This window comes from Clarias gariepinus, chromosome 10, assembly GCF_024256425.1.
Source record: "Clarias gariepinus isolate MV-2021 ecotype Netherlands chromosome 10, CGAR_prim_01v2, whole genome shotgun sequence".
NCBI lineage: Eukaryota > Metazoa > Chordata > Actinopteri > Siluriformes > Clariidae > Clarias > Clarias gariepinus.
The window spans coordinates 18,208,662-18,235,042 of NC_071109.1; the positions used below are offsets into that span (position 1 = coordinate 18,208,662).

Here is a 26,381-nt window from a genome sequence, read left to right on the forward strand (position 1 = left end):
AATTGAATAAAATGTTATGTGCAAGCACCACTGTTTTTAAACAGAAGAAGAAAACTTTTCACGTCACATATTCTTTACAATGCATAATTATTTTCATCCCGTATCCCATCTTGTTAGGAAATTGGGATCAGAGCGCAGGGTCAGCCATGATATGGTACCCCTGAATGCTCAGTGACCGAGCCTTTACAGCTTAGTGGTTTTGGGGCTTGGACTTCTAATCTTATGAGCCGTAACACAGAGCCTTACCCATTGCATTGGACACCATGCGCTGCAGGAATTGTTCATACAACTGCCATGTTTATACATTCTAGTAGGACCTTGTCCTGTTGATTTGCTGAATCTCCTCTCCCTTGGTGTTCCTGTACCTTGTGGTTTACATATTAAGCACTATTTGTGGATGCATATAAATGCAACCTCTTCGCCCATGCATAACTGAGCCATCAGTATCATTGTGACTTTTCTCTTTCTTACAGAGATGTTGCTTTTCCTCATTCCTGCTCAGGCACCAAGCCGATGTTGCCATGGTAACATGAGGGAGATCATCAGAATTTTTAGTGCTGTTTTACAGACTTGCTTTTTTTCCAGATTTATGTTTTATGTAGTGGCTTTTGTTTCTACAAATAACTTTCAATGGCTACAAAGGCACAATTGCTATATAGCATATATGATTATATATGAATTTGTAAATAATTTCTGTTATATACTCACATACAGACACACACACAAATGTACACTCATTTACACATCTTATATATACAGTATATACAGTACATACTAGCAGTCAAAGGTTTAGACATATCTTTTAATTCCATGATGGATGCTTATGTTTCCAATGCTAAAGGCATCCAAAATATTCAATAATACTCTCTGAACCGATTATATTAAGATTTGTCTGCTAATTATGCTTTGTAAAGTTTTCATAACGGCTCTAATCTGAGGTGCTGTAAATTTGTGATTTGTGAGGCTGGTAACTCAAAATTAACTTCTCCTTAGCAGCAGATGTAAGTTGTAGTCTTGGCGTGAGAAGTCTCTTCATAAGAGGCAGTTTCATCATGGTGCTTGATGGATGTTACAAATGCACTTGACAATACTTGACAATACTGCAAGAACTATTCTAGAACAGCTGAGTCTTAAAATAATAGTTGACCGTTGTTGTTATTATTTACTTACCTAATGCCATATGTGTTATTTCATAGTTTTGACAAAAATCCAGTATTGTTCTAGAATGTAGAAAATAAATCCAAACTTGTGTCCAATCATTTGACTGATTTTTATTTAAGCTTTCATTCCGTGATATTCACATCCTGATGTGTTGAACATTGTGGAACATTGCACGTTTGGTGGCACTTAATGTGGATGCCTGACTCGGCCAATCTAAAAGCTTTCTTTTTTCTGATGGAGCCTTTTTTGGGGTCATGGTCTTGTGCTTCATGAAGCTTCTTCCAGTTGGACTGAATACATGTCTTTTAAATTGAAAGACAGAATGTTTCAGTAGACTTTTGAATTCATTTATTTGCTACCATTATGAGTTACACTGTCAATAAGGATTAGTGAGCCTGTCTCAGAAGTAGCAGTGCAAGCTAAAGCCATGGTACCTCAACCATGCTTAAGCAGAGCATACCTTTCTTTAGACTTTGGCATTTCCATCATTTTGTTAAAGGTTATTCTTGGTTCCATGACTTTTGTTGATCATCTGCTTATTTCTTTGCAAATTCCAGTCTGGCCTTCTGATTCTCACTGCTGAACAGTGGTTTGCATATTACGGTAGGACCTTTATATTTCTGTTCATGAAGTTTTCTTCAAACATAACCTTCACTCATCTATTTTATTTTATTTTCTCTTTTATCAGTTGCTGTTTTACTTGGCCCGCTTCTTTAATATCTGATTGCTATTACACCAATGGTTTCTTTCAGGACATTCCAAATTGTTATATTGGTTAATGATATGCAGTTAATGTGCAGTAGCTCTGATTGATTTTCTTTCCTTTCTTAGCTTCGAAATGGCATCTCCTATAGACAGCCCTCTTGTCTTCATGATAGTTTGTCCTTTTTAGCAACAAATGCAGTATTCACAGGTGAAACCCATGTCTTAAACCAATGGTAGACATTTAGAGCTATTATTTGTTTAAACGTTAAATCAGGGTTCTTCCAGTCCTAAAGGGCGAGCGTCTAACCCAGGGTAAAGATCCCTGCTTTACATAATAAATTTTTGGGAGAACACCTGAATAACCAGAAACATCTGCCAAATTTACAATAACTCGAAAAAAAATGTGTTCAAACAAAATGTACCATGCTTAAAAAATTTACTGTTTAACACATTTTGATGTAAATAATCATAAAAAAAATTGTCATCATCAATCATCTTATATTGACCATTTGATCTCAAAAAGCAACAAAATAAAGGCATTGTGTTTCCAATATTTACAGATGTGTAAAACTGGTGAGAAATAGATAAATAATTGAAGAAAGGTTAAAATATGCTCTTTAATTTTTTTTTCTACGCATAGATATTTAGTGTTCTGATTATTCCTGCCACTTATTCCTGACGAACGTGTAATTCTTATTTAAATTCAGTTCGCTGATTAGTTGGCAAAGAAGATAGAAACTTAGTGTAAAAGGGATTTAATGGAATATAGGTGGAAAAAGCACTATGTGTCAGCACTATTTTTCAAAGGGTCACTTGGCATATTTTGTGTACAGTGCCTTGCAAAAGTACCTCTCATCCCTCCCCCATGAGAGAGCTCGGCCAATCAGCTCTCTCTGTGCCTTCAGCTGTGAGAGGAAAACGGAGCCGACTGCATCTTTACGAACTGCTTGCTCACGCATAGGGGCGGAGTAACACACTCGAAGGAAAGCGCTAGCCGCTCCTTCTGTGGCGCGAGCTCACAGATGCCCCGATTGGCTGTAGAGCCGTGATTAATGTGGGAGAACGAGTACCTCTCATCTCTCCCCTCTAAGAGAGCTTGGCCAATCAGTCCTCTCTAGATCTCCGGCTGTAAGAGGTAACAGCATCACCCGGGGATCGAACCAGCGATCTCCGGATGATAGGGCAAGCACTTTACCACTGCGCCACTCTACTGGGATTTTATGTGATAGACCAACACAAAGTGAATGGAAAATAATAAATGGTTTATTTTTTACAAAACAAATGTCAGTGTGGCGTGAATTTGTATTCAGCCCCCTTTACTCTGGTACCCCTAACGAAAATCCAGTGAAAGCAATTCAGCCTTTAGAAGCTGCATAATTAGTAAATAGAGTCCACCTGTGTGTAATTTGATCTCAATATTAATACAGCAGTTCTGTGAAGCCCTCAGAGGTTTGTTAGAGAACATTATTAAACAAACAGCATCATCAAGCCCAAGGAACACACCAGACAGGTCAGCGATAAAGTAAACATCTCACAAAGCTCTGTTCAATCCATTAACTGAAAATGGAAAGAATGTGGCACAACTGCAAATCTACATATCCGTCCACCTAAACTGATAGGAAGAAGAAGAGCATTAATCAGAGAAGCAGTCAAGAGGCTCCGTGTAAATCTGGAGATGCTGCAGAGATTCACAGCTCTGGTGGGAGAATCTGTCCAACGGACAACTGTTAGAAGAAGAGTGGCAGGAAGAAAGCCATTGTTAAAAGAAAGCGATAAGAAAGCCACATGGTTCCACGTGTGGTAGAGAAAGCAAATATGTGAAAGAAGGTGATCTGGTCAGATGAGATTTTAAGTTTTTGGTTTGTGTAACATGGTGGTTCGTGAAGCTGGGTAGAGTTGATGAGAAGATGAATGGAGCCAAATACATGGCAGTCTTAAAAGAAAACCTGTTAGAGTCAGCAAAAGACTTAAGACTAGGGTGGAGGTTCACCTTCCAGCAGGACAATTACACACAGGTGGACTCTATTTACTCTATTTCTATTTTATTGGTTCCACTGGATTTTAGTTAGAGGTTAAAGAGTAAAGGAGGCTGAATACTAATGAAAAAAATATAAACCATTTATCATTTTCCTTCCACTTTATAATTTTGTGCCACTTTGTGTTGGTCTATAACATAAAATACCAATAACTTGTGCTTGTATTGTACCGTACAACCGTGTAGGGGCAGAGTTATGATCTGGGGTTGCTTCTGTTGGTCAGGTTTAGGTTCAGCCATGTTTTATGCACAAAAAATGGTCAGCTGGCTACCTGAATATACTGAATAACTAGGTTTTTCATCAATTAATTTTTTTTCTTCCCTGATGAAACAGGCATATTTCAAGATGACACTGACAGGATTCCTAGGACTCAAATTGTGAAAAAGTGGTTTAGGAGGCATGAGACATCATTTTCAGACTTGGATTGGCCACCACAGAGTCTAGAACATTGAGGGTATTTGAGATTATCCGGAGAAGGCTATACATAGCTGTCTGACTTTCCCATCATCAATATAAGATCTTGGAGAAAAATTAACTCTGGCTTGGTCTCTGGACGGATGTGACATTGCATAAGCTTAACGAAACAATGCCATGGCCGTATTCAAACCTAAAGGGTGTCCAAAGGTATATTTGATTATATATGCAATTTTTTTTTTTTTTTGGCCAGGCAGTGTATGTTTCATAGTTTTCCGGTTTCATAGTTCACATTTTTATAATATGGCACATTTTAGGCCGGTCAGCCTTTTTAAATTGCAGTAGCTTCTGATGACTCCTCCACTTGGGCTACACAATGCAGGCTTCAACTACTGTGCAAATAAATGCAAAAAAATTTGACACTTTGAGTACTAACATTACACAACATCTCACTGAATTGAAATGTCATTGAAGTGTGAACACATTACTTACAATAAAGTTTCGAAGCATTGCAGAAGTTTGTGGTTTGAGACTGTGATATAAGTTAATTGTATGCAGTTTTGTTGTTTTGTTTTACTATTCTTGCAGTGGCATATCAGGGTACACACATGAAATTAAACATGGAGCCACATAATCATAAAAATTGTTAAAGCTTCAAAAGACCATTGGTATTACAGTTTGAATTTGAAATTAATAAAGTACTCTTTCCATCCATCCATCCATCCATCCATCCATCCATCCATCCATCTATTATTTGCATGTAACAGCGTTGTGTACTTGAGGAAGTTGTTTAGTTGTGTAGTAGTGTTTTTGGACTGTGCTTGATTTTTTTTTCTCGCTTTACAGGCAGTGTTTTTCTTACTACCTATTCTACATTAAGCTGAAAACCTGTAGATAGCCTTCCTTAGTTAGTTAGTTTTTGTTAATTTATGTTGTAATTTATGTTAGTTCTCTCTGTCTTGTCTCTGCTAGCCAGCTAACTAAGCCACTTAGTTAGCTAGTTTAGTTTCTCTGTTAATTTATGTTGTAAGTTTATGTTGCATGTAGCACCTTGGTCCTGAAGGAACGTTGTTTCGTTTCACTGTGTACTAACTGTATATGGTTGAAGTGACAATAAAGCCTACTTGAACTTGAACTACTGTCTGCATTAAGACATACTGTACATATAAGATCAATCAGATACTAAAATGCTCTTAAATCTGATAAATCTTTTGGGATATTTACTGATCTTGTTAATTCAAATTAAAAATTTGTCTGTACAGCAACTATTTATAGTTTCCAGGCTTATAGTTGATTTATAAAATCTTATTTTAAAACACATGCTGAGATGTACCTTATTTAATTAGCTCTTAACAGTAAGACACCAAAAGCCATTCTACATTCCTGTTTAAAAAAAAAATATAAACAGGATTTCCTGCGATCCCATTGTGCAAATTTCCAAGAGACTCTAGGATAAGATTATTAATTAATTGAGCAATGCAGAGGGCAGAGTTGTGATTGACTGAGCGTTGTCAAGGCAACCACTGCATGCTTAGACTTCTCTGGTGGAATGGCAGCAGGACTGTCTAATTGCACTATATATTAATGTGCAAGTGTTTCACAAAAAAAAAAAAATATATATATATATACTATTTACCAATACTACATTATTCTCACATTCTGTAGAAAAACTATAGAAATAGTACACAAAATAATATAGTATATTTTCTCTAAGATGATACTTACTGTATAGCTGCATGATACAGCGCGAGTCTGAAGAAAAACTAATTATCATTCTAAAGTATCTTAATTATGCAGCTTATTTCCAGCTATTTGTCAGTAAAACCTACATAGCTGTAAATTGCTTTGATGAAATATCATACATGATTATGAGTGCTCCATATATAAAGTATACACACAATATATAGACAACTAGTTAACTCTGAAAACATTTCTTGACGTACAGACCTCATAAGCCTGGAAAAGGGGAGGAGCACAGTAAATCACAGAAGATGCACTATGGCACTGATGACACTACAGTTTACACTACAATATCTATTCGCAAAGTTAAAGGAAAGTGCTTTTATCCACTTTAAGATGGGCCAAAATGTGTGTTCCTGAGGAGCAGGAACCATGAATCTTTCCAACTAGGTAAAATAAACCTTTCCTTTAAATGGCAGGGAAAGCCATGATCATGAGCATTAGAGAGATTTTGTTCCACAGTGGTGCCATAAACTTGTTTATTGTAAAATGCTAAAAAAATGCGGACAAAAAGTTTTGCTCTGTGTTAAGTGACACAAACTTATTTTTGTTTTAGTAACATCAAACAGCTCACTAGATAAAATTTAAATCTGCATGTAGATTAACCTAATGTTTATTAAAGGGATTTGTACAGTACCCTCATGGTCTTGGTTCGATTTCCGCCTTGAGATCTGTGTGCATGGAGTTTACATGTTCTCCTTGTGATTGGTGGGTTTCCTCTGGGAACTCCAGTTTCTTTTCACATTCCAGTTACGCTAACTGGCCTTACCAAATTGACCATAGTGTGTAAATGAGCATGTGAGTGTGTGCATGTGCAGGGTGTACCCCGCCTCGTACCCTACGTCCCATGGGATAGGCTGCAGGAGGATAATAGTTTATTTTATAGTTTACGTAGCGTTTTTGTAAATATTGCAAGAACTGCCTGGTCAAGTTTAAGACCTATTTTCATAAGGCTACAGGTTTTTTCTGGGTTCCTCCCAAAACATGTTGATATGTAGGTTTGCTAAGCTACATTGCTTTTCCTAGGTGTGAATGTGCACGGATTAGCATCATATCCAGGGTGTGTCCTCACCTCACACCGTGAGATAGGCTCTGATCCACTGTGACCTTGTCAATCAGTGTTACTGAGCAGATCACATGCTCATATGGAGGTGATATTTGTTTGCAAGGGTTAAGGGTTTATTAGTTTACAGATTTACAGATTTACTAAATCTAAGCCAGTGGATCCTGATAAATAAAAACAAATGAAAATCTGTATAGCAATTTTCACACATAGATTACAGGCAGTCCAAACAAAAGTAGGCACAAACAAGAGAATGGAGGTTCAGACTCATTAGGTAACTGGCAAGACTTCTTAACAAACAATGAGGTTGATAGCGTTTACTGCAATACAGTACTGCCCTCCACATGAGAATAATTAGTAACCATGGCAACAGGTTATACCTCTGGTAACTGAGACATCTGGTGGACTGGCCTGGAAGTGCATCCACGCTTGTTATGTTTCAGTTCTTAATGCTTTGCATATGATGATGGGGGGGAAACAGCTGTGCATGTACTGTATGCGACTAAAATCCCATTTTCTGGTTCAGTTTTATGCTATGGCATCCTCAACCACAAGTCATCACAGTAAAACATTGCACCACATTCAGACCAACAATGTGCTGGGGTTTCATCATTTTTTTTTGGTTTGTTTTTTTGATACTGCTTATACCCTACACAGTAAAGGCCTTATATAAAATATCTGTTTATCACCCCAGAACTGTATCATAGCTCCCACACTTGATTGTGGAAGCTGCATCCACTGCAATCAATAACACTACAGAGTGTACTTAAAGCTTTCCTCTTCTTTGCTTAACTCCTCTTTGTTTTGTGGGCGTCTGTGGGGGTTGTTAACAGTGCTTATGCTTTGCTGAACTGGCCATAATTTTAGACTTTTTATACAGGATTTTTGCCTGTGCTACTCCAAACCAGCACAGGCTGTGGGGCTGGCAAACTTCATATTTCAATGTCACTCATTCACAGAAGATAGATTTTACTCATATACAAGTGCAGTCACTCACATAGTATACAAACAGCACCCCAGCCATTTGTTTTAGATGTAGTCTATTTTGTTTTCTCTTCTGTATTGTTCATTTACTTAATCTATCTCATCATCATCTTCTATACCGCTTTATCCTGTATTCAGGGTCACGGAGACCTGAAGCCTATCCCAGGAGGCTTAAGGCACGAGGCGGGGTACACCCTGGACAGGGTGCCAATCCATCGCTGGGCATTGCTTAATCTAATTATTTTATTTAGATATGTACTTAAAATAAGATTGCAAGAAATATTATTTTTCCTTGAGGATATGTGTTTAAGGTTTAAGGTTTTATTTGTCACATTTTACATAACAGCACAATGAAATTCTTTCCTTCACGTACCCGATCTTCTTACTGTAGGAAGCTGTAATCAGAGAGCAGGGTCAGTCATGATACAGCACTCATAAACCCAGCAGAGAGGATTGAGGGCATTTAGGGGCTTGAGCCCCTGCCCATCTGATCAGTAACCCAAAGCCTTAACCATTGATCAACCACTGCATCAACATCTGGTAACACCTTTAAAATATATATATATATATATATATATATATATATATATATATATAACTATAAAGCAGTTTGCCCTTAAACATTTGCCAGGACTTTGTGTCTGTATGTGTTCATGAACATATAATTTATCTATATGCAACATTAATTAATGCAACATTATTGTCATAAGATTACTGTATATGCTATTTTATTCCAATTTTGCAATTCTGATGAAAGCTCATGGCTTAACAAAGGAAAATGTTTATGCTATCACAATGCATTAATTTTTATTTCTAAATATATTTGCAAATAGGTTTCTTTAATTGCAGTATTATGGGCTGTTTAGCAGAACATTGGGAGTCAATAGGAAAATATATCATTTAGCAAATACGTCCAATATGTTGAGCAGATTCTGGACACACAGCATACATAAAGCATAAGGATGAATATGTTGAGCAAACATTGTCAAATAATAATTACAAATCAAGTGTATATAGTTTTGCTGTCATTTTTATGTATAGTTTTGCTGTCACTTTTCAGACACCCTGTATATTCATGACAAAGTAAAGTAAGTTTACTTCAGTCCTGGGTTGCAACACTACAAAATGTTTGATAGATATTTGTAAATGTGTTTTTGCTTCAGTGGAATTTTAACATATTATATAATGTATAGTTTAAATCTAGACACATTGCACCCGTGCTTGACATGTTTATTCACCACATAACTTCAGAAAGATAAGATTTAAACAGTGCATCTCAAGAGAGGATGGTGTATATAAACTGTAAAGATTGCATGCTAGATTATCATTGTGCATTATCAGTGTTTTCCAGTGTTGCATGATGAACAGGACTCAATTTTACAACCGAACGTTATCCTCGCAATGGCAGACGACACTATAAATATTGTTGCAATATATGAGTTTTAAAACTGTGTTGTGCAACTGGCTGGAAATTGTTTAAATTTAAAGAAGTTTAAAGGGCAATATCCATAGTAATATGTACACATGGGTCATAAATTAAAGGCCTGGTGGCTTTGTTACACTACAGGGGCATTATCTTGGCATGACTTGAGTCCACTTATGGCCATAAAAGGAAGAACACAATTTATTCTGACTGGTCACTTTTATCCAATGATGAAACATTTCATCATTGATGGGAGTGCTTTTTTCCAGGATGACAATACCCCATCCACAGGACACAAAGCATGACTGAGTGGCTTTATGAAAATAGTGTAAATCATTTGCTACAGTATGGCCTTCACACAGATACCAGACCTTCACACAATTTTTTATTTTCTCCACCATCTTCAAAAAAACCAACCTAGGCAATACCTATTGTAAGAACAGTGTTCCTCATTTAAATACGGTCCCATACACTTGTACAATCTGTGCCAGGATTAAGTGCCTATAATATTTTAAGGGCACATTATATACCAGTGTTGATGGTGTCAAAAACACACAGAAAGATCTTTCTGTGTGTTTCATCCTGCATTTGGAGGAAAAAAATACTTTATGTGAAATTAGTCATCATGACTTCGTGACTTTGTGGCATTGCAGGGAAGCAGAAAAAAACAAAACATAGAAATCATTAAGGTCTTGTTACAGCATGAAGGACACAATGTTTGTTGTTGCCTATTTTATCTTTTTTTCTTTACAATTGTGTAATTATTTGTCCTCGATGTTATGAGAAGTACATCACGCATCCTAATCATGCAAACCCACATCACATATCATCACAAACACAAACACAGTCCCACATTAATTCTGCATCCACTTTGGTGCTGGGTAGGAGGAGAGCTTTGCCAGACACTGCTGTTGTTGCCATGGTGCAGTCTGAATTGAGCTCCATATTAGCCTCGCTCTGCCTAATAGGAAGAGACTGCAAGACTTCATTCTGGATGCGTATACAAGCACGTAAAGAAGCTTATAGCGTATGGTATGTTGACTATTTATGCACCCAGACAATTATTATTATTATCAATGACCAGCACATTTTACCACATTTCAAGAGCAGTTTAAGTAATAAGTCTTGGTTTGGTCTTCTGCATCAGTGTAACATGATTCTTGTGTAACACATCACACTATGAACAAATTGTTGAAACCAGATTATAAAATCCAACACAGATCCTTTGTGGATTAATATTTTCCATTAAAATTCTAATTATGTAATCAGTTCAATTCAAATGTCATTGAGGATGCTGTCAGTGGGATGGGTGATGCTCTGAGCCAAAGGAATGATGCAACCAAAGGGCTACTCATATTTTGCTCATATATGTATCTGTTACTGTTTTGCTGACTTGCTGGGAACAGCCTCGAGTTAAAAGCTCTAATAATTTTTTTAATCCTCTATAGGAGATAAAATCTACTACATCAAGCCTCATTCATTTTGAGGTGCTTTAGAATATTTACTGATGCTCATACCTAGTTGTAATCTGTTTATAATATTTGTTCTACTTCTACTCCCACTTCTAGGTGATTACTTCTCAGCTCCAAACACAATTTAAAATATTCCCACTCAAACTGTCCTTAGGGAATATGGATTGTGCAAGAGTCATTTATGTAATTACCTTGGGTGATTTATTAAATTAAAAACCAAGACGTAATACCCTAAATGGAGTCTAAATCAGGACTAGTCATAGCTGTCTTTGTCAGGATGAGTAATTAAAGCTACCTTGCATAAGGTTTTTTGTTGAAATTGAAAAACAAACACACAGGATGATTGATTCGGAGAACACAAATTATGTTTCTGAGATGTTTCGAGTCAACCTGACAATCCTGTAATAAGATAGTCAGTGCTGTGTCTCGGGTATTGGGTGTAAATTGGACAGAACTTTGTATATCACACATCGCTTGTAACACACATGTAACGCATGTAACAACTCTTGTCATATACTAATTAATCAATATCTTACTGGAGATGTGAATAAAGGCGTCTGCTGAAGATGTATATAAACCAATCATCCATAACTTTAAAATGTAAAAACATTATGCCTAACATCGTGTAAGTTTCTTGTGCTGCCGGTTGTAGCTCTGGCCCCTTGGGGCATCACTCCAAGGGATTCCTGGGGGGATGGGCGTTGGTGTCTAGCATCAGGAAGTTAGCAGCGGATCCTTTGGGTATTGTAAGTAAATTGCATTCCATGGATGCTCAGTCTGATTGAGACCTTGGGAATTTTAAGACAGAATCAACATCAGTGAACTCTTCGCCTGCTAAACCCCAAATGCGGCATGTTTTAATGTTCTGGGTGTTCTGATACCTTTCTAGCTTGGCCAACATTGTCTTTTTTTTTTAATTATTTTTACATTGGCTTTTTAGCGGGATTGGGCTGGATGGGCTGGCCTTAGCACCCAACAGGCATAGATGAGTCCTGGGTGCCCACGATCCTTTTAATTATGTATGTTTGTATTTAAAATTTTGGTGGCCTGGTGGCTTAGTGGTTAGCCCTGTCGCCTTGTACATCCAGGTCCTGGGTTTGATTCTTACGTCGGTTTTGTGTGCATGGAGTTTGCGTGTTCTCCCCGTGCTTGGTATGCTTCCTCCGGGTACCCCAGTTTCTTCCGACTGTCCAAAGACATGCAGGTTAGGCTAATTGGCATTTCAAAAATTGCCTGTGGTTTGTGAATGTGTGTATGGCTGTTGAGTGGTGGTCCTACCACGGTTGTAAAAATAGAATTGAATAGAATGGTCACCAATGGCCTCCATTTGTCACCATTGGCCTCCATGGTCTCTAGTTGGACTACAGAGTTTGAACTAAATGGATGGATGGAATTAACATGGTAATATGGTGCACTATACAGTATGGTCTAAACCATTCACACATTGGCAGGCAGCACCGCATCCTATGGGGTAGGAGCCAATCATTTGCTAAATTTGTTTAGAATTGTAACAAATGTCATAATTCAAAAAAAAAAAGTCATAATACTAGCAGAATTTCAGTAGAAATTGAATCGGCACTTACATGTTGTGATAATATTGTGTCCTGTGGTCCCTTGTGATTCCCATACAGAATATATATACAGTGCACAGATCAGCCATAACACTAAAACCACATAACATGAACACATTGATTAGCAATTATACTGGTTACCAGTAAACTGTTGACAGGATCATGGGCACCCAAGCCTCACCTATGCCCATGGGGACCAAAAGCCAGCCCACCCTAGCCCATCCCACAGAAAAGCCAACGCAGCACAAATCACTGAAAAAAGTCAATGCTGGCTCCAAAAGAAATGCACCAGAGCTCTCAGTGCACCACAGCTTGAGGCCTGGCAGGCAAGTAGCACAAGACCAATTACCCAGCCTCCACATTTTCCAGATGCTCAATCGGAGTGGGATCTGGGGAATTTGGAGGCCAGGTCAGTGGTAGTCACCACCCCCCAGAGGTCTTGTGCAGTCATGCCCCTGAGCCACCCTGGTGGCACAAGGTGAAACCTACACAATACTGGTCATAAGGTTTTGCATTGTATGTTATGGCTGATTGATATGCATAAATGTACACAGACTAAGAAATGCAAGTAGAATGGATTTATGATTTTTATGAATACATTGTGCCAGGTCATTGTATAAACACTAAAATTTTACACATCAGTGTTAGTTACTATCTTGATAATCCTGGATAATTTTGAGAAAGATGTAGGAATTTAATTACAATTTACAGACCTGAAAGAGTCTAAAGAATGATTGGAATGGTACCAGTTTGTGGTTCACTTACACAAACTCAACACAATATTCATGCTATTTTAGTGTATGTAGTGGCGCAGTGATTTCTAGTTAAGATTTAATGTTGTGAAATAGTAAAAAAAATTTCGTAACAAAAAATGTCACCACATGAATGACAAAATTTTTTAGTCCAGGATTTTTAGTCTTGATTAGTCTAAGATTATGTGGAGTGTAAACTGTCCAGTGGCATTCCTGTATATACTGTAAGCTGTTCCTATAGCAACAATAGCATTGACTAGTCACATTAATATAAATCTATAGTTCATGTTAAACCTGAAACTACTGTGCAAGCTTTGCATCGTTAAGATTGTGTCCTGATGTCGATCTTGATAACCAGACAAGAGTGTTGAACTGTGGTTAGTTTCTCCAATTTTTTGGGGGGTTTCTAATCCAATGTGTATGTTTATTGGCCTGTATTATAGCTAGTTTGCCAACACTTCATTTTTGACAGACTGGAGCTCAGCATAGATTGCGTTGCTGTTAATCTATATATATCTGGTAACAAAATATAGATATTGGAAGTGAACAGATGTGATCCCTTTGTTTTCCACTCTGCATTTTGGCCCTCTATCATAACCTTTACATTGTAGATGTGAGCATACTGTACATAGCAGTGAAATGTGAGATTACATAAGAGCATGTGCGAGATTTCGCACTTTCATTTGTACTCAGTAACTGTGACAGTCACACTGATAGGTACACTATAGTTTTTATTCTCATAAACCTTCCTTAATGCTTAGTAAGCAACAATAAGAAAGAATACTTGGGTCCATGTAACAAAATGCATACTAACACGCCACACTGTTTGTCAGTACACTTTAGATTTTATTATTATTTCATCACAACTATGATTTTCCACATTCCCTCTACAAGGAGAGCAGCAAAATGTTCTTCTAAAAGTTGCTTGCGTTTGCAATTTTTTTGTCAGAGAGGGCGAAATTCTTATTTATGCGGTTTTGTAAAAATCCAGTCATGTGGCGCATCAAGCATCAGATCGGGGAAAGAGTGTGATCTCTGTGATTGTATGTGTGACATGGGTGTTCTGACTCCAGGTGGACTGACTTGAGTATTTCAGAAATTGCTGAGGATTGCTAGGATTTGAACACACAGCAATCTCTTGCTTTTATACATAATGACCCAAAAAGCTGAGGATCTGAAGGCTGAAACCACTTGTTGATTAGAGATCAGAGGAAAAAAGATCCGACTGGGCTGAGCTGTAAGGGAGTCTGTGGGAACTCAGATAAGCACTCTGTCCAACCACAATGAGCAGAAAAGCATCTCGAAGGTTTTGAGGTGAATGGGCTACAATAGCAAAAGATGGTTCTACTCCTGGCAGATAAGAACAGGAATCTGCGGCTGTCGGCTGTTCTGAGTTGACTCGCAGAAACTTTATCACCAAGACATGTCCACTCACAGAACTGTTGCTCCCTCGGTGTATTTGTTTTTTTCTGCCCCATTTTTCAATCAGACAATTTCTGATTCATTCAAACCAGCTCTAGCACCAAAAAAACTGTGCCATGATTAAAGTGACACAGATCACACTTTTTCCACCTTCTGAGATTCAGTGGAAAATGATCTAAAGCTGTCAACTCTAAATCTGCATGGTTCTATTTTCATGCTGCTGCCACATGATTGGCTGATTGGATAACGGCATAAATAAGGAAGTACCCAGGTGTTTCTATTAAAGTGGACAGTGAGTTAAGAATAAACATGGAAATAGGTTCATTTGTGTTCCTTTTATATGTCTAATAAAATATTTAAGCCCAAATCAAAATGGTACCTAGAGTTCTGCATGGTGTTATGTAAGCCACTTTTTACATGGCCAGCTGGGTTCCAAAAAGAAATACCACTCACTATGAATTAAATAATTTTCTTTGTTCCTGGTACATTAAATTATCACAGCTCTTCCACTCTGACGGTGATAGTGTGAAAATTGTCAATCTGTGTGATCTCAGATTGGTGGGTGTGATACTTGTCTGTGTCTCTGCAATGCACGCTCTGATCTCAGTGGATATCCGTGCAGTAGGCTTGTGCTCCGAGGATCACTTGTTCCATCCAAAAGTGGGCAAAAGAGACCGCAAATCTGGTCCCTCTGTGGGGGGCGGACTATTTTGGCAATGTCTGATCTGACACAGACATTAACAACAAAAGCTTTTTATGACCTATTGGCACTAAATATGCCAACACATGGAAGATTGCGTATGTATTAATAAATAATGAATACATAGAAAAAAATAGTGGCACAGCTCTTGTTTTCTGCACTTTTTTGTTGTCATTGTCCTACTTACTGTAAATCTTCATCACTTTCCACACCTACACGAATTTGTCAGCCAAACTCAACACAAGCACACTGAGTGAATGGAGCTGTGTGGGTGTGTTGGAGTGGAAGGATGGAGAGCTATTCCCTTGGGCATGTCAGGAAGGATAGAAGAGCGGATTGGGCCTTTCTTCCATGCTAAGAGCAAGACATGCCCCTATCATCTGTGCTTGTTTGTTTTAATAGCGGATTCCATAGAAGCCCTCCGTGTTTTGATGACCTGCAAGCTGCTTCTGTGTGCTCGCCTGCCAAAAGTCTTTCTGTCACTGCCTTCAGGGGGTCACAAGTATTTCTCAGGAAGGCCTTTGAAAGTTTGAGCCTTTGAGTTCGGTGTGTGATTGATCGTCAGCAAACATTTGCCTTAATTCAGGAACACTATTAGTCAGGACCACAGAATAATGATTCTGAAACCCATAGTACACAAGAGAAGCTTATACTGTACTATTTGCTATAACAGACTGGATAGCTAAGGTACTGCACACTTTCGTAACATAACCTAAGAATGACAAAATATTGATAACATTTACCCAGTAGACAGTCTTTTTTTTATTTATTTCATTACCCACTTTATTCTAATCCCAGTACAGCTTTGTATTTGGATTAAGCAGTATAAATCATTGTCAATGTTTTTGCTTGTCCTAATATGTTTCCGCCACCAGTAGAAAAATTTTGAGATCTATTCTTGTTTATATCCATTTATCAACAGAACCAGCACAGAACAGCAAACAGTGCTCTTATCCTAGCAACCAAGGATACCAGCCAAACGAGAAGCAACACGCAATGATCTCAAATCCTTATCCTTACAGCCAAACTACTATACATGTTCATATTTTGTCCAATTTTTATTACCTCTTCCATTTTTAGTGTGTATGAGAGCGATGCACTTGTATGTATACTTTGCGAATTAAAGAAACAATCGAATGAAAGAATCGATCAGAAATTCATCACTGTATGTCATTGAACATCTGGTTCAGGTTCTGCTTTGTGTGATGGCACAGACAATGAAAGCAGCATGATGTTTTATTTCGGTATAAATAGAGGACGTATCCTCATTGTAAAGATGGAGATGATTACAGTGCTGCTGCTGCCGCTGCAGTGGTTAAAATAGCATGGAAGCAGTGTGATCAGACATGGTGGGGTAGATTATTAACTCAGGCAGTGTCAACGTGCCTCATAACAACCTCAGCCAGGCTGCTTGTGACAAACATGGTATAAGATCTGAAACTCACTGTTTCTACAAAAGAACATCACCTTCTTCAAATGCACATCATTTTTAGACAGTCTGGCTATGAATATAAGATCTCAGTCGAAAACCAGACATTGTGTATTCATGTGCCTGAAATGCTTATTGTCAATATTTCATGATTTCTTTACTGTTGAGCTCAAGGTCGAACCAACGACCTCTCAGAAGCTCATCAAAGGCTGTTCAGAAGGTGCGATTTAGCAACATTACATAATGAAGTGAAAATGCCACTGATGACATCATCCTAGTCACCACAAAAATGTGCATTTTAACTGGTTATTGGTTACATTTAAGTGTATATAAATTGTGGTTCTTGATGTAAGTCTTCTTTTCTGGAATTTTTGGGGTTGTTTGTAAAAAATCAGGGATAGCACAGTTATGGTATTTAAAACCTGTGAATTCTACATTCCTGCATTCCTCGGAAGAAAAAACATTTTATTAACTATCTATCCCACCCTCCTAACCACTCATCCCTCTCTCTCTCTCTCTCTCTCTCTTTCTCTTCATTTCAGCAACCATGCCTCAGCATGAATGGGATGTTGGGTGCATTGCAATTGGGTCTCTATTGATTGGATTGCAGTGCAGCTCATATGAAATCTCACTGAAGACTCTCTCTCTCTCTTTCTCTCATTCTTTCTCCATCCATCCATCCATCCATCCATCCATCCATCTGACTGAGCATGAGCAATCCTCACACAACCTTTATCTAGTTTTTTTTTTTTTTTTTTTTTTTTGCTGACCTGGGATAAAGCATACAAACTATCAATATTTTTTCTGAATATTCAGCTGAATATACGTGGTAGTCATATATTAATATCGTTACCTGGGGTATCAAACATATAAACTATGGCCAGGAAGCAGCCCAATAGAAATTTTAGTCTGGCCCACCAAATTAATGAATTCATTTATGTTCTAAATTTAAACATTTGAGCTTATTATAATTGAATATGAAAATTTTGAGAGAAAAAAATATTTAGTCTGTCTTATTCCACTAGTGACAAACTATAAATTCCAATAAATTCAGTTCTATAATCCTGAATACTAACAAAATGTCCTAATGATATGCAAGTATTTAACTTAGACTTTAAAGTTTTATTCAGAGATATTTACATCCAACGAGCAAGTAATTATAGCATCTTTAAAAAGTGTATCCCTCCTCCCTTTTAGGGGACAAAAAGAAATTAATTAAACAAGCAATCAAACATTTATTTATTTACTGATACTAATACTTAATATTTTTATTTATTAAATATTTTCATATTTGGTTTCACTCTCACTCACTCATCATGTAAACCGCTTTATCCTGAATACAGGATCACGGCGCCTATCCCAAGAGACACAGGGCACTGGACAGGTTGCCAATCAATCCAAGGGTACACACAAATGCAAACACACTACGGGCAATTTTTTCAGTCGCCAGTTAACCTAACCTGCATGTTTTTGGACTGTGGGATGAAACCGAAGTACCCGGACAAAACCCACCAAGCACAGAGAGAACATGCAAACTCCATGCACACAGAGACGGGAATCGATCCTGGACCCTGTAGGTGCAAGGCTAGGTCCTAACCACTAAGCCACCGGGTGTAAGTCCTTTGTAATCAATGACTGCCTGAAATCAGGAAATCTTCCAGGCCCTTTGTGATGCTGGATTCAGTCCCTGCTTTACAGACCGACTGTATTCCACCCTGAAATCTGATGAACAGGTTGCTATTCATTGCCAAGAAACCACATTTTCAATTTACAGTTCTTTCCAGAACTCTCCCAGATTTTGTAGTGTAAAAAGATGAAGCTGAAATTGACTTAATTGGGACATACGATGGACAAGCATTCACCTTCTACTGAAAAGATGCATAAGATATAAGCATAGGGACATGATATCATGATAACATAATAAAAATGATTTCTTACACTGCAAACTGATAAATCTCATGAAGATCAGGCTACCAGCTTTAATGCATTTATAAATTAGAACATTTTGGAGTAGTGCTTGTGTTATTGTTGTACTCAATAGATTTATTTTGGCCTGGTCCACTTGACACTTGCATCGGTAACGTAAAATGTGCTTAATACCCTTGATCGATATAACAAACAGAATTCTTGTAGTTTTGTATTACAAAACATGTTGTCTGTTATCATGAACCTTGAAGCCCAAATCTTTTTTTAGATCAGTATTTTTAAACCTAAAAAAATGTCAAGAGTGCTTTTACACATGGAGTGTTGCTACACCTGAAAGCTGCCTGGCAGAAAATGTCGTCACTTGCAGATGCTGTCTAATGGATGGTTGCCCTCACCTGGCTCATCATGTGCTGCATCTTTTGGCAAAATGTGGTGAATGTGATACAGCTGGCCTGTCCTTTAAACAGTTCTGCTAAACCCATAGTAAACCTACACCAATTCTACTATTAGCAGCACTGTGCACTGAGAGAGAGACAGACTGGGAGGAGGATCCTATCCCCCGTAGCCTGGGTAGCTGTTGCCATGGGAACACATTGATTATTTAACAGTTTGGCTATGGCACGTCCCACCACTCACAAAGGTTCATTGAGAGCTCACGTTGTAATCCTGCGGGTCTGTAACCAAGTCCAACTGGGAAAGGCTGTCAGGGTTAGGAGCTAGTATTAATTCATTTTATAAATAAGCAGCAGCTGCAATAAATCAAATACCCAACCATCATTTGTGTGTGTGTGTGTGTGTGTGTGTGTGTGTGTGTGTGTCCGTGTGGGGCCCTGATTCCTGTACTGCAGCTGGAGAGATGTGAACCGTGACAGCTGGCTAGAGAACAGCCTCTTATCATTAGTTTTTGAATTAAAAGGAAATTAAGGGATTTATGATAATCTTATCCAGATTTTGTTAATTCCACCCATGGTCCTTCTCTACCATTCTGCCACATCTGGACACCTTCCAACGTTTTACTCATTGTCTTTTAATAGGTGTATGTTATGGTGACGTGCTGGGTGACGTTCTGACCATGTAAGCCTCACTGAAGGTCATGGCCTCTCTGGGTTACATATTGCTGTGGTGATGCTGTAGTGCTCTGAACTTCTCATTCACCTTTACAAACACGTACTGTACTGTACAGCCCACGCTGATATCACTCATGTGGTGTGATAAAGAAGGACAATTGTAGACTAAATCTCAGACTAGTTTGTTGGATCATACCGGCATGAAATGATGTGTGGTTTGTTGGCTAACTTCATACCTAATGAGCAGGCTGGACCACTTACTGCACATTTTGTTCCCAATGCAATGCAATGTTCCCTCTTTTGAAAGGGTATTCTTGGAGTAAGCCAGGTAAAATATTTCAGGTTGCTATCATTTATACCAGGAGTTTTTTTTTACGCATGTCCAAAGATGCTCAGATGAACATTATTTTACAGTGTAATAGAAATCCTTTTAACATTATTTACCACAATTTTGTGGCTCTAATTCTTAAACCTCTCAAAACCTACTGATTTGTTCAATTATTAGAAAGGCCTAAAATTTAAATTTTTTCTTAAACAGTAATATAAGACAAGGAATTTAATTGTACAATGATTTAACAGTTATTCATAGACAAAGTGCTAGTTTCAATGCTATACCTGGTTCTCTTATGAATTTTGGAAATATGTCATATCTCTTTTAGTGTTTTAGAAAATTAAATTATAAAGGGCTATATCTGTTTACTAAAATAGGTTGCTCTGGCCTAAATCTGATCCTTGTTTGCAAAGAAATTATTTGTTTATCTTTATTATTCAGAAATGTTAAAAGTTGGTGGTTGTAGTGGTTAGCACTGTCGCCTTGCACCTCCGGGGTCGGGGTTCGATTTCCACCTCTGTGTGCATGGAGTTTGCATGTTTTCCCCGTGCTTGGTGTATTCCGGTTTCCTCCAAAGACGCAGGTTAAGCTAATTGGCGTTCCTAAATTGCCCGTATTGTGTGTATGTATGTGCCCTGTGATGGATTGGCACCCTGTCCAGGGTGTACCCTGCCTCGTGCCCTAAGTCTCCTGGGATAGGCTCCAGTCCTCCCGTGACCCTGAATACAGGATTAAGCGGTATAGACTGAGTGAGTGACTGAGAAATATTAAAAGTAATTAATAATTTAAATACTGTACATAAATAAAAATTAAGGTAACGAAACCCACACAGGCACATGTATATTAAACACTGTAGTTTGTGCAGTATAGTAAATAATGGCTGTTTATTTAATTTCGTTTGGAAACTAATTTTACAGTTTATCAACCAGGCTGTGCTGTAGTTGTAGATTTAGCCTGTGATCTTGGGTATAAATAGTCCATGTGGAATGTGAGTACCTGCCCTGACGAATCTGTCAGGAAACAGCAGATGGAGGAGGAAACTAAAACCTGTGACAGAACAAAAGTTTAAGAAAGGGCTTTTGTGTTTAATGTGGCCTTTGTGCATGACATGACGAAGTTATTGTGATGCTGTAAAACTGAAACTGCAATTTCAAAGGAAGAGAAGGTGAAGGATGAAAGTCCATAGTGTATAAGTATTGTGTACTGCTGTAATCTCACATATTGCTGTTGCACTCTTTTTTGCCAAGTTTGAAATTTAGCTGTTTAAACTTGCAGCTTATGGTAGCATGCTGCCAGGGGATATAAATTCCAGAAAGGATAAGCAGAAGATTAATGTACACTTATGTTGAAACACCAAGCAGCGATAACTGGTTGGCGTGGAGTCATCTTCATAACTTTTTAGTCCTTCTTGGAATTTTGCTTTATATTTTATCAAAGGTTCTTTTTAGGGAGGAAATGACTACAATGGGGTTTTTGTTAGTAGTCCTCCTTTAATTTACAAGAAAATAAGAAAACATGAAGTATTGAAGCTGGTCGCTCTAATTGTACCAGTGATGAAAACAAGACCTGGTTTATATTAGTAATTCCGTGAAAGCTCTCAGAATGCGACCAATTTACTCTCACTGGATAACTTATTGATGTAGTCAGCAATGTTTATCCGTCACATACTTAATGCATATTATTGCACCCATCTCCATGTTGCACATAACATGTATGAGGAGCATTTTATGAAAGATGACGGATAATTTGACTAACGTGTTGTCCGGAAGGCAATTCAAGTAGCATAGTAGCGTATTCCTTTTGCCGTAAGCGTAGTTTGTTGATTGAGAACTACAGGTCCATTTAATCCTAACACCTTCCAGTCCTGATTCCACGCTTCTCCCTGTGGCCTCACACCTTGCTGATAATGTACCATGTTTCATGGAGGCACACTGTCTGTTTCCATGGCATGGATTTATTTTCTCCTTGCTTCTGACAGTGCATGTATGAGTGAGTGTGTGTGTGTGTGTGTGTGTGTGATAGAGAGAGAGAAAGAGAGAGAGAAAACGAGAATATGTGAGAAGCCAGCCTCACACACTGAGGTAATGTGTATCTCTCTATTTTGCAGGCAAACCCTCCCCCCATCATTGTCAATGCAGACTCACTGGATGCAGGTCCTTATGTAAGTTTCTGCTGTTTCTCTGAGTACACAACCAATAGTCTCTTCCTGCCATGTGCAATTATGGCACAAGTGATCTAGTTAAATAAAATAGGAAATTGAATTACCATTATATTCTAATGGTATAAAGTGGATTAGTAATAAAAGAATGAAGAAAAATAAAAAGAATTAAAGTACAGGTACAATAATGCATCTGTGAGCTAAAATGTTGCCCTAAAACCAAAAGATTGATCTAATAGGTTTCCAGTCTTGATTAAAACATTTCTAAGATTGAGGCACTTCCGAGTTTCTCTAAAATTTGGATTGAACCAAGATCAGCCTAAAACCTAATCTTCACCAAGTTCATTGTTCCTGTTGACATGAGAGTGCTGCTGACAGATGTGTTGCTCCTAAATACTAACATTAGTGATTTATACTGAAACATTAGTAGTTTGAAGTTAATGCCTTAACATAGTAGGAGCTAATGTAAGGATTTTATAATTAGGGTGTAGATATATATTAGATATATTCCATTTTTTTCCCTTTTTTATTAAGAACTTTTAAATCAGTTGACCGTTATAGTCAGCTATGCTATGTAAGCATACAGTACCTTATGATTCATGGATTCTCTGCTGAAGTCATGTACAGTAGTAGTAAAAGAGGTCTTATAACAAAATCCATATTTGAGATCTGTTTGGACCACAATCCCAACTAAAAAAGTAGATATTTTAATACAAATACACGTATAATATATTTTCTAAGGATAGGAAGCTGGTTGATTCACAATTAAGGTCTGTAATTATTTATAACCGTTGCATCAAAGTTCTTTGTAAATGTAGTGTTCAATGAATCAAGGTGTGCAAGAAATAAATGAGATTGTGATGATGATTTGGTTTGTACAGTATTTTGTAATATATTATTTAAATTTAAAACTGCAGGTAGATGGTTTGAAGTGACTGAGCGATTCTATCAGAATTTTATAGTCAGTTATACAAAACTGTAAACCATGACATGATTATGTCTTAGCATGTAATAATAGTCTTCAGTCATAATCAATATTTTTTCTAATCTTCTGTTTGTGTACTTATGGTTATTTATAATTGTAAATGACTCAACATTATGTCTAATGTTTTTTATATAAAGTAATAATATAATGTACAAATTATATAAGAACTGTTCAAAAATTGTTTGTTTTTAACAGGTAAATGGAAGTGATGGCATGTACAAATATGAAGAAATCATTTTGGAAAGAGTAAGTCCCATTCTGTTACCATCTATACATTATTATACTGTATTTTACTTTTTTTACGTCTCATGTTCTTCAAGTCATCTATGCACATCTGACCACTAGATGGCAATAAATAGTGAGGCCTTGAACTGAATGGGCGGTGCAACTGTGAAATGGCTTCTCTAAAAAGAGGAAAAACTGCAGTCCTTCTCCATTTATAATTTATTCAACTTCTCCGGCTACACTCATTAAAAATGACAAAATGGTCCATAAGAAGGAACTGTTTTTAAGTGAACGCTAAACTTACGAGTGCATAAATAGCCTCCCAGGGGCCGAGGCTTTCTCCGAATCTTTCCATTTTGTGTAAAGCAATAAAGTTTTCATCAGATAGTATACGGCACCTTAAAACGGCAGAAGCTGCTGTAGCAGGGTCAGTGCATGCCAGCGCACTGTGGGTCTCCTACAGGTCCAAGATGCATCTCTTAGCTTTCAAGGTAATTGCAGGGCTCCTACTCTACTAAGTGGAATTTCTCCAAGCTGAGGCCTAAATAAACTATTTAGGATCACACAGTAAAAGGTCTGTGGGTGTGTAACAACTGACAGTGGGTCTCAGTGTGCCTGCACTGGCTTGGGAGTCAGCCTCCCTAAGTGTTCCTCATTAATTATAGAAAATAATAAAGTGGATCTTTTTTCCTACTTCTTTGGGACCTGTCCTGCAACCTCCTGGTAATCGAAAGGGACCTTTGTAGTGTGACAGGTAGAAAGAGGGAAAGCCGGAGAACAAGAAAGAGAGAAAGACTATAGAGAAAAAGGTGTAACACTTTATTGTTGCACAATATCACATTGTTCACATCATTCTAGGACTGTACATATTGTTTTTGTATTCTGAACTGCTTTCCTTTGAAGAAGAAAGGTGCTTCTACTGTATATTAAGAAGATAGCAAAGTGCTAGTTTTAAAGACATGATCCTTCTCCTGTAATGTACAGGGAAACTCTGGGCTTGGCTTCAGTATTGCTGGAGGGATTGATAATCCACATATTCCTGATGATCCAGGAATCTTTATCACAAAGATCATCCCTGGAGGTGCAGCAGCCATGGATGGAAGACTGGGGTGAGTCTGCAAACTCGCTTCCTGTCATCTTTTTTCTGAGTAACACTGCTTCGAAGAAATTCTGCCCTAGTAAACCACTGCCTTAGAACCACTGCCCTAATTTTTATTATGCAGTTGTGTGTTTTTGTAGAGCTTTCTGAACCCCAGTATCCTATTTCTTAAATGTGACCATTTTTCAAAGCAGTCACAATTCCCAGGTGGGCAGCATAAAATGTGGGTCAAAAGCTTGTCTTACACAGATAGAAATTTTTTCAGTTTTTTTTTTTATTTTTTTTTTAAGCAGGATTAAATAGGAGAGAAAGAAAAAGAATACTAGCTCATAAATTTTAGCTCCGTAAAGACAATGATAAATGGTTTTAATTTAGTCTGAGTCAGGGCGGTTTGGTTTACTGTGTTGTGTGATCGACGTACCATATAGCATGCAAAAGAATGTTGCCTTTCAGCCACTGTCATGTTATTTGTAAGTATACTAGCGATTATGAACCATGGTCATACTTGCCTCCTGCTGTTACTGATGCAACTATATTTATCTTTATTAAATTTATTACATGTGTTATGCTGCTCTAGAACATTTTTTAAAAAGAAAACACTCTGGTACAGAAGGCATACAGTGCTGATTGTCGAAAATCAGAGTAGATTTACAGTGAAACTTCGACATTTGTCATTTAACACAGACTAACATGACGTGTATGTATGTGCATGTTAGGGTGAATGATTGTGTACTGCGTGTGAATGAGGTGGATGTGTCGGAGGTGGTGCACAGCCGGGCCGTGGAGGCTCTAAAGGAGGCTGGCCCTGTGGTCCGACTGCTAGTGCGCAGAAGACAGTCTCCACCCGAAAGCATCTTGGAGGTCAATCTGCTTAAAGGGCCTAAAGGTCAGAGCTAACACAAAGCAGACATCTTGCACGCACACACACACACAGACAGACATCCACACTCGCTGTTTTTTGGAGTTATGGCGCCAAGCTATTGCAGTACTTTGTCCATCTGGTTGAATGTTAATTGTAAATTTCACATCACATTGTAGGTCTGGGGTTCAGCATTGCTGGAGGTATTGGCAATCAGCACATCCCAGGAGACAACAGCATCTACATCACAAAGATCATTGAAGGCGGAGCTGCACAGAAAGACGGAAGGCTGCAGACAGGCGATCGTCTGCTGGCTGTAAGCTACTACGTCTACACTTACCCTTAACACTGTACACAAACAAAAATAACAAAGTGTTACTTTCAGCATCGCTGGCTATAAAATACCACGTCTACACTTCCCTAAGCACTGTACATAAAAAAAGCCTAGTGTTACTTCCACAAGTGGTTTGATTCAGTACTTGCATACATATATTTGTACCAGTATTATCTTTTTCTTTACATAGCTACACTGTAGGTGCATGTGTTTACAGCACTCTGAAACGACTGATATGGATCAGAGCTCCAGATGAAGCTGATTACCGATACGATCAGAGCCACTAGCCGGGTGGATGTACTGTATCTCAAAGCAAAACAGAGCCACAGACAAACTTGTAGAAATAAATGTAAACAATGTGGTTTTTCTGAATACCAACGGGACATGACGATCATGTGTAGGTCTTTGTGGTGTTTAAATGTGCGCATAAATTCCACCAGCAGCTCAAAACAGCACGGAAACATGTTTCCCCTGAACCAGTTCCTGCATCTCTCATCTTCTTCCTGTTATAGAGAAGTACAAGGG

At 38.0% G+C, this 26,381-nt stretch overlaps 1 protein-coding gene across 12 annotated transcripts in view; it reads left to right on the plus strand.

Annotated features, from left to right (window-relative positions):
• The window catches only part of dlg3 (discs, large homolog 3 (Drosophila)), an 83,836-nt gene that overhangs the window by 23,518 nt on the left and 33,937 nt on the right, over nucleotides 1–26,381 (plus strand). For all 12 annotated transcript variants that reach the window (XM_053505233.1, XM_053505238.1, XM_053505234.1 and 9 more), the window contains 5 exons: nucleotides 22,304–22,357; nucleotides 23,535–23,585; nucleotides 24,549–24,673; nucleotides 25,380–25,549; nucleotides 25,702–25,838. In XM_053505233.1, coding sequence (XP_053361208.1) covers nucleotides 22,304–22,357; nucleotides 23,535–23,585; nucleotides 24,549–24,673; nucleotides 25,380–25,549; nucleotides 25,702–25,838 — 537 coding nt within the window. The remainder of the gene's footprint in view (nucleotides 1–22,303; nucleotides 22,358–23,534; nucleotides 23,586–24,548; nucleotides 24,674–25,379; nucleotides 25,550–25,701; nucleotides 25,839–26,381) is intronic.